The 9,545-nt window shown below is 60.9% G+C and overlaps 1 protein-coding gene across 1 annotated transcript in view; it reads right to left on the minus strand.

Annotated features, from left to right (window-relative positions):
- Nucleotides 1-9,545, minus strand: part of Igsf21 (immunoglobin superfamily member 21) — a 105,174-nt gene that overhangs the window by 31,337 nt on the left and 64,292 nt on the right. The window contains exon 3 of the mRNA XM_015484802.2: nt 2,934-3,052. Coding sequence (XP_015340288.2) covers nt 2,934-3,052 — 119 coding nt within the window. The remainder of the gene's footprint in view (nt 1-2,933; nt 3,053-9,545) is intronic.

Consider the following 9,545-nt stretch of genomic DNA (forward strand, 5'->3'; position numbering starts at 1 on the left):
AGAGAGAGAGGAGGTTGGTGGGGGGCCACCAAGATAGAGGCTTAGCGTCTGGCCACGGTTTCTCAGTTTGGTCCCTGGCCGGCAGCGTCAGCGCCCCGGGCCCTGTGAGGCCAGCCGCCCTGGCTGCCGGCCCTGCTGAGTAGGGGCTGCCAGTGGGCGCGGCCATCTGGACTCCAGGGTTCTGACGCGTGACGCTCACACTGGAGAACCGCTGGCTCCGATCAGGGACTCTGGCCCCTGACAGCTGGAAGGACCCAGCAGGTGACTTTCCCTCTCTGAGCCTCGGTCCCTGGGGTCATGGGGACCAGGATTCTAAATAGCAAGATGCGTGAAGCCAGAGCTCAGGCACCGTTGGGCACGTCCCAGGGAGGGACGGGGGTGTGCCAGCCCTTGCACAGGGTCCCTTGGGCACCATCAGCAGGGGCTTTCCTGCCCTGTCCGGGGGCAGCTGGGCTGGGAATGGCAGTGACCTCTGAGCAGTGGGTCAGCCAGAGGGTGACGGTGAAGGGCAGGTAGAGTCCCGCCCTGGGTTTCCAGGGCCGGCCTTACCCTCTCTGGGACTCCAGGGTGGAGCCCAGGGGCTGAGTCCCTGGCCCTGCCCCTCCTGGGCCTCCTGCAGAGCCTGCTGGGCCCCTCGGCTGCCCCCTGAGTGGAATCTCGGCTGTTCCTCCCTCCCTGCTGCCTCCGTGGCCGCCACCTTAGCAGACTCCCGACCCCACGTCAGCGACAGGGAAGGAGCTGGCTCAGCCAGGAGCACACACCTGCTCCAGGGACATCAGGCCAACTGTGCAACCTGGGCCAGCCCCCACGACCTCTCTGTGCCTCCCTCCGCATTCTCATCTAGCACATGGGGTGATAAACTCCATTGCATCAGAACTGGGAGGAAATTTGGATTCTCTGGTCCGAGTCCCACTCTGCACAGAGGCTACAGAGGGCAAGTGCCCAGCCCAGGGTGTCTTGGTGGCACAGTGGGGTGTGTGGGCCTCACAGAGGAGGCTGCTGTGGAAGACTGGCCTTGCTCGCAGGCACCATGAGCAAAGCTCACCGTGAGCGTCTGCACCGCTGGCCCAGGAATCAGGGTGCCTGGGGTCTGGCCATGATTGACCACGTTGAGTGGATGTTATGCCAGGCAGCCCCACGCCAGGATGCTCCAGATTTCCTCACCTAAGGCAGGCCAGCCTTACTCTGTACGTGGGACAACCCTGAGCCCCCTGATAACATAGGAAGGTTTTGTGATCTCTGCTGTGTGACCTTAGGCAAGTTGCTTGCTTACTCTGAGCCTCTGTTTCTGCATCTCCAAAATGAGGCTCATAACAGTAGTGACTCAGTACTCTCAGTCCTGTTAGCCACGACACATGCCAAGCACTTAGCTTAGTGGCCTCAGAAAGGCCTCTGAATCTCTCCTCTGCAAACTAGCCACAGCCCACCTGCAGGGACCCTTTCCGTCACCCTGCCACATTTTCCTCTGGTATTTATCAGAATCACTGCGCTGACCGCTCAGGAATGTGTTTTATGCCTCCTCGTTCACTGAGTACAACTCCCTAAAAGCAAGAACTTTGTCCTAGTAAAAGTCTGCGTCTTCTGGGCACCGTGTGGTGGCAAATGCCTGTAATACCAGCTACTTGGGAGGCTGAGGCAGGAGGATCCTAAGTTCAAGGCCAGCCTCAGCAACTTATGAGTCCCTGAGCACTTAGCCAGACCCTGTCCCAAAACCAAAACTGAAACAAGCGGGGGACGTGGCTCAGTGGTTCAGTGCCTGGTACCAAAAACAACAACAACAACAAAACCCCACAAAGTTGTGCCCATCACCTGGCACATAGTAGGTGCTCAGTAATTATTTGATGAACAAGTGGTTGGGTTCATGTGTCTCTGCCTGGAGCCCTGACGGTGCAGGCTGGGCTTGGTTCCTGGCCTGGTCCCCTGGTGTGGTCCCCCAGGGCTGCGCCCTGAGGACATGTTCCTGAATTAGAGGAGCGTCCAGCAAGGCCCCCTCCTCACGCCCGGCTCCACCAGGGGGGAGCAGCGTCCCTCTGGAGGCCTGGCCCTTTGTGCCCTTTGTCCAGTGGTCCCAGGACAGCAGACCCGCTGCAGAGCTGAGCTGGGGTCCCAGGACGCACCTGGCCAGGGCACGGAGCTGGCCACGGGGGCAGCGGCCTGGGATCACAAAGGGGGAAACTGAGGCTGGGGTGGGGTCCGCCGGCCCAGGGACGCAGTCAGCCAGGGACGGACACCAGTGTTCTGAGGAGGGTGAGGATGGACGGGAACCAGGGACCCCGACACCTAGCCCAGGGCGTTTCTAACTCATCATGTGGTCCTCGGACACCTTCAGAAGGGCCTGGGGGCAGGAGGGCGCCCGGGGTGGGCAGGACCCTCACCCATGTCAGGTGTGCCTCGTGGCCGAGGCGCTGCCTCTGCTCCAGGAGACCCCGGTGTCCTCCCTGTGGAGCGCCCTGCACCCGGGCTTCCCTGTTCTCTCGTCCTCGGCCAGGGCAGGTGCTCCCACTGCCGCGGGCTCAGGCTCAGCACCCCCTCAACCCCGGGGTCCAGAGCCGGGTGCTCCGTGAATGGCCCCTTGGCCTGCGTCCCTCCCCCATCCTGCAGAGCCTGCGACGGCCTGCTGCCCCGACCCCTCTCTCCTCCTGTGGTCACTCGCCCACTCCTGTGTCCCAGGCAGCCGGCTGGAGCCCCCCATGGGGCACCCCCAAGGATTCGGAGCCAGGCTCAGCCTCAGGGCACCCACAGCTTGGGGTCCCAGTGCTGAGAGATGTCCCTAAGGGGGGACTTGGAGGCAGGGCCTCACGGTCACCCCTGGGCATGGCCTGGTGGCTCCCCCAGTGCTCCCAGACCTGTACAGCAGGTGTGTGGCCGGCGGTCCCCAGGACGCGCCCCCCTCCCCTCCTTCTGGGACCCCGGGGCCAGGGCCCTGCACTCACCCATGACGTTGAGGAAGATGTTGCCTGAAGCCAGGACCACCTTCTCCCTGGTGGCCCGGTCGTAGATGCCCACGTGGCACTCATAGGGACCGTTGTCTGAGATCCGGACCTCGGGCAGCCTGCGGGCAGGCAGAGGACAGGTTGAAGACCACGATCCTGGAGCCAGGAGCGGCAGTGAGGAGACCGGGGCTGTCCCTCCTGGGGACCTGTGCCGGGTGGGGAGGACAGGCACACATACGGAAGCCCCACTGTGTGCAGGCCCCGTGCTCTGTGCTGCGGGGGGCCAGGTGGGGACCTGTGCTGAGCTGGAGCCCAATCTGTGCCCTGGGGACCTCAGAGCAGTGGTTTAGCTGTTGGGCTGGTGACACAGGTGCTCACCGGCTCCATGATATGCCCGGGCACGGGGTCCAGGACCCAAACCACCAGGACCCCCTTCCGCTTAGGGACTGGTTTCCCCTCCATCAACCAGAAACCGAGGTGCAGGGGAGTCCTCATGGCCCCCACCCAAGTGGCTAAGAGCCAGGAGGAGTCTGTTCCTGCTCCACACTGCCACCGGCACCGGACCCCAGTCCTGGGGACATTCCCATCCCGAGGAGCCCCCATCATGAGCGCCCAGAAGGCTGGGAAGCCCCAGGCCCTGCACGAGGGCGTGGCAACGGGCTCTCTGAGTCCGGACCAGGGGCAGTGGGCCCCGCCTGGGGCACTCAGACTGGAGAGATCCCAAGACTTCTCCAGACTCTTCCTCTAAGAGGCCGGAGAGTCCATGCCGTGGGCTCCGATGCACCTCCGCGACCTACACAGCCCAGCAGCCAGCAGGGGTGGGGGAGGGGAGTGGGGTGTGGGTTTGGGTGGGGGAGGGGAGGGTGGAGGGGACTCCGTCCTCTTCCCGAGCTGCATGCTGCCCTCTGCTTGTCCCTTTTCTTCCAGCGATTCAGACGCGGTAGGAACGTTCTCGCTCACAGCATGGAAGAACAGGTCGTGGATGGGATTGGCCCTCGGCTGTCCTTGGGTTCTGGATCTTTCTCGGGGGCTGCAGGTCAGATCAAGTGGACCCCCCAGGTGTGGTCTTTCCCGTCTCCTATTCTGGAAAGACCCTGAGGCGGTGCGAGAAAGCCAAGTTCCAGCTCTCCCTGGCGGTCCTGACCCAGTCACCCGGGGACGCAGGCTGTCACTCTCTGGGTTTCCCTTTTCCTGAAGAGGAGGTGACCCCTCACAGGACATTTGGAGTGGAGTACCAGGTGCCCGGGACTTCTGTAAACCAGGACGCTGTGGATGGGCACAGGGCCGTGACGTGTCCGGCGTCCTCTGCTGTCCTGTGGGCAGAGGGAGCTCCTGGCACGCGGGCCCTGGGCACTGACAGGCAGGAGCCTCGGCCTGAAGTCACTCTGGGTGGGTGACCTCCAGCAAGTCCCAGCTGTCTGGCTGCAAGTTAGAGGACTCAGTAGGACTTCTGGGGGGCCGGCCCGGGGGCCTGTCAGGGAGCCAGGAAGGAGGCCAGCTGGGCTCGGCGCTGGGAGGCCTTCCTTCTCGGCTCTCGGGGGTCCTCCCCACCTGCCCAGCCTCCCGCCCGTCTGTTCTGCTGGGCAGGGTGACCTCGGCCTCCCCGGGAGTCACTCGTTTTCTGTCCCCTGTCCTTGTCTTCCTGCTCCTTGTTCCTCAGGACTCACTGTCCCCCATCCCGCTGCCACCCCCACATGGGGGCTCCCAGGGCTCTCCCTGGGGGGGCAGAGGCAGCCGCGGCCCCTCCCTCCCTTGCACATTAGCATCAGCAGCGTGGACATCTGGTCCCCCACTGAGGGCTGAAGAATGGGGGTGTCGTTCCCATCAAGGGAAGAACTTGGTGGAGGCGAAGCTGCCACCTCCCCCTCCCACCCTCCCACAGAAAGCACTGTGACAGTGGGAACAGCAGGGGACCGTCTCCCCTGGGGAAAGATTCTCGTTGTTTGTAACTCTGTTAGACTGAAAAAGTAAGTCTCTGGCGGCACACGGTTACTGAGTGACAGTCACCTAGAGTGACATGTTTTGGCGACACTCTGCGGGTGTCTGTTAAGAAGTAACCTGCTTCAGTGACTTTCGTAGGAGACAGGGTTTCAGGGGCGTGTAAAGAAACAGGCTCAGGGGACCTGCGTGGCTGGCAGCTCCCAGGTGATGTCATAAGATGGTAATGACACAGTTGACACACAGGTGCATGCGTGCAGGTAACTGCCACATGGGTGACAAACGCAGATGTGTTCGTGATAGCAGCGCAGGTGACATGTTTAGGAATTGCCACACTGATGACACGCTCAGGTGACAGTAACATAAGCAATATGCTTGGGTGACACGTGTAGGTGACACGGCACAGGTGGTAGGGAAGACAGCTCGGGGGACACCTGGACTGACGCTTGAGGAACAGACACTTCCCCAACACTATTTCTGCAGCCCCCCCCCGCCCCTCCCGCGGGGCCCTCTGGCTCCAGAATGGCCCTGCCCGCCAACACCCAAGTCACACCCCGGCGCTTTCTGGTTTCCACACTCCCCAGATACAGTCGGCCACCAAGTCCTGGTGCTCTGCCTCCTAAAAAATCCCACCTGCCACCCCTTTTCTCCCCTGCACAGGGGACCCCCTCTATCCCCCCTGAGCCAGTCACCTGGTGGAAAGGGATCTTTTCAAATGTACAGGTGCCCCAGGCTCAGAGGCCCTCCCTCTGTCCAGCCTGCCCTCTGCCGAGCGCCAGTTCTATGAAGACAACGCTTTGATTTTGGATAGTCCTGGGATTAGGGGAGAGTCGCAAGTCACGCCAGGCCTGTTCTGTCCACCCGGAGCCACCTTGGTGTCCAGGCAGCCCCCTCCCGCGGCAGCAGATCTAGGCCTCCTGGATCTCAGCCAGGTCTGGGCTTTGATCTGGGCCCATCTGCCTCTTCTCAGTGCCTCCTGCAAATCCGAGATCCCGCCTTCCCTGTCTTCCTCCTAAGTGGATTAAGTGGCCAGAGTTTCCTTCCCAGGCTGAGTGGCATTGATCTGCATGCTGGCTGCAAGGCCTTCCGCAGGCGGCAGGGACCCCAGGGGGTGGGAGGCGGCCCCCTCTCCTCCGCGATGGGCTGAGATCAATACACTATTAATAACTGCAAAGGTTTCTGGAGAGATCGGCGTAATGCAGTTTAGTGGCTGGGGTTTACCAACACTGGCGGCGTCTCGGAAGGGCGAGTAATTGTGTTTTTGAAAAGCTGGACACAGGAAGAGCGGGGGCCCGTTGGCTGTCCCCGCTGGCCTGTGTGTCTGCCCAGGTGAGGCCATGCCACGGCTGCTGGCCGAGGCGTGCGGGCCTGGGGGCGGGACCGGGGGCCATCCTCATGCCCCTTGTACACCACACCTGGGGCTGAGCCAGGGAGAGGCCGGAGGGACAGAGGGCGCAGGATCGGCCGTGGCCTGTGTGCCTTCGCCCGGGCTGTCGGCTTGCTCGGGACCTCTTCCCCTTCTCGTCCACGTGGGGAGCCTCCAGCCATCTTTCTGAGCAGTAGCTCGGTGCGGTGGGTACAGGCGCAGACTGATCCGTAACGCCTCCCACCCCAGACCCAGTCCTGCTTTGTGACCCCGAGAAAAATCACATCCCAGTGTGAGACCCGCCACGGGGGGGGGCCTGTTGGGAAGAGGAGAGGGGAAGTCCAGGGCGTGGCTCAGCCCGTGGCGTAGGTGACCCTGGCCGCAGAGCTCTGTGGGTGCCACATTGGGGCCCCCTCCACCAGGCAGGCTGCCCTGATTGCTCTGCCCTCTGTGTGCAGAGCTCATCCCGGCTGTGCCCACATCTGTCTGGAAGCGCCTACCTGCACCTTCCAGGCTGCGGTGGGATCCACTCTCCCAGGCCGGGAGCTCCCCAGGGGAGAGCTTGGCCCTGTGGCGGGATCCAGGGGCGCCTGCGGTGAGAGGAGTCCTGGAAACCCCTGGGCCAGCACTGGGAGCCCTGGCCCTGGACTCCCCCCATCACTGGGAATCTGGAGAGTCGGCCTTCACCTTCTGCCGAGAACCCATGCCTACATTAATGCCCATGCAAAAGCCCTTGGAGCCATGCTGGCGGCTGTGGGCGCCCGCCATCTCCTCCCCCACATCACTGGCCCGGCATCTGGGCAGCTCGTCAAGGGGACGAGGCCCTTTGGCTCCTCTGAGCTTCTGTTTCTCCCTCTGATAAACGGGTGCAATAGTAACTGTCCTGTGCGGATCTCAGCGTGCCCTGCCCACTGCCCGCTGGGCATGCTGGGCTGCGTTCCGGGCACCTCATGGTTGGTTGCTACAGCACGACCACGGCAACAGGGCGCATCCCCACGGTACAGACGAGGAAACTGAGGGACAGGGAAAGGAGGTAACAGCCGAGGTCGCAGAGAGAGGAGGTGGGTGCCCAGATTTGAACCCACGCCTGACGGGTGCCGACGCTGGAAAGTTATCTGCCCTCCCCAGGCGTTGCCCCGGCCCCTCCTCTGCCAGCAAATCCGTGTGGCTCTCTGGCATCTGCCTGCGGGCCTGCGCCTGCCCCTCTCCTCCTGCCTTTGGGAAGAGTCCTGATCCTCTGGAATGTGCTGCAGGGCTTGGGAACCAGGTAGAGCCCTGGGAAGGTGGGAAAGTTAGTCTTTGTCTTACTTTTCTTGCAATGCTGGGAATCGAAAGATCCAGTATTTGACTTTTGCTGTGACCCAATGCCTGTGGGACTGAGCCTGGCCCGTGGCGGGGGGCCCGCCGTACCTCCCCCCACCCCACTAATTGATTCTATTTTTTAAACTAATCATAAGCGCCAGCCACACACCAGGCACTGATTTCGACACTGAGCACACCGTGAGGAGAGACAGTTGAGCTTTATGTTGAATGGCAGCACCACAGAGTGGTCTTTCCTATCACCTCGGCCCTTAGAGGCAGTAGGCTGGACATTAATTACCTGACCAGGATCAAGGTCATCGTGACATAGGTCACTCTCATTTGCTGGATCTTGGGGGTCTTGCCATGTGTCAGGTTAGCTTTCTGCAACACTAACGTCTCCTGGGATCTTCTCCTTTTTTTCTTGCTTTGTTTTAAAGTTTGCTTACAGTTTATTGCAGTATAACTGACGAGACAATACACTGTGCATATTTAACATTTACACATTTGATGAGTTTCAACATATTGGAACCATTGCCTCAATCAAGATAAGAAATACCTCCTCCTCCCCAGAAGCCTCCTCCTGCCCTTTTGTAATGCACCCCCCACCCTTTCTGATTTGCTTTCTGACACTAGAATCATGTTTCCCGGGATGTTATATGAATTGTATCATATAGTGCATGCAATTTTTTGTTTGGATTCTGTGCTCCATTACTGTAACAAAATGCCTGAGATAATCACTTTTTTTAAAGGGAAAGGTTTATTTTGGCTGTCTCAGAGGTGTCACCCCATGGTTGGTTGGCCCCGTTGCTTTGGGGCCTGTGTCCAGGGAAGCAGGTGGCCGAGCAAAGTGGCTTACCTAGTGGTGGCCATGGACAGAAAGAAGAAGGGTCTGGAGTCCCACTATCCCCATCAAAGTTTGCCCCAGTGGATGACCTAAGATCCCCCCCTAAGCCCACTTCCTCTAGTTCCCACCACCTCCCAACAGGGCCAAGCTGGGGACCAGGCCTTCACCACACAGACCTCTGGGGGACGTGCAAGGCCTGAGCTGGGTCAGCTCTTCCCCTCGGTGGTGGCTGGGCATTCAGGGACTCGGGGGCCTTTGTGGATGGTTTGCTGAGGCCCTCCTGCTGGGTCTTGCTGCTCATTCACCCACCGATGGGCACGTGGGCTGCTCTCAGCGTGGGTCACTACGAACACAGCTGCCACCCGCTGCCCCATGTGGACCCCAGCTTTCATGTCCCTTGGAGAGTGGCGTGGCTGGTGTCTGACGCTGCGGGCTGTTTTCTAAAGTGACTTCCCAGGGCCTGTGGGCCTCCTCTGACTCCGGCTCCCCAGGGCTGCCCTCCAGGGCCAGCCCAGTGGGAAAGGGCTCAGGGCCCGGCTGTCGCCATGAGAAATAAAGAAGCAGGCGCTGGAGAGGGAGCTACGTTTCCGTCCCCCATTCCCGCCTCTGTTCCCTCCAGAGCCTCCGTCTCTGTCTCGGTTCCTGCCACCAGTTCCCTGTGAGACCCCCCCCCCCCCAGGCTGCCCTGTCCCATCCCGCCGCCAGAGTGACCCAGCAGCGGCCATGAGGATCCAGCCTGTCCTCTTCCATTCACCCAAGGAGCCAATCCAAGCCGTGCGACTGCGAGTCAGACCTGGCCCCGGTCCAGGAAGGAGGAAGAAAGGGACAGATGGAGGGTGGAGAATGGCGGGTGGCCGGCAGCTCTTGCCAAAATCCAGCGACCGAATGCGGAGGCTCTTCAGGCCCCAACTTGTATCCTCCACCCTATTTAAAAGGCATTTTGTAATCCAAACGTCTTCATTTATACCCAGCGTCCCTCATTCTGGGCGAGCAGAGAGGCTTCAGGTGGAGATGGGTCCTTTGAGGCTCGGCTTTAATGAAGAGATGAGAGAGACTTTTCGTTTGTTTAACTATTGTTCTCATGGAAACCGGCTCCAGGGCCCAGAAGGGCTCCTCTTGCAAGTAGGTTAGCCCCGCCCCCCGCCATCCTATTAGCCCAGCG

The sequence above is a fragment of the Marmota marmota genome, unplaced genomic scaffold (assembly GCF_001458135.2).
Source record: "Marmota marmota marmota unplaced genomic scaffold, marMar, whole genome shotgun sequence".
Classification (NCBI taxonomy): domain Eukaryota; kingdom Metazoa; phylum Chordata; class Mammalia; order Rodentia; family Sciuridae; genus Marmota; species Marmota marmota.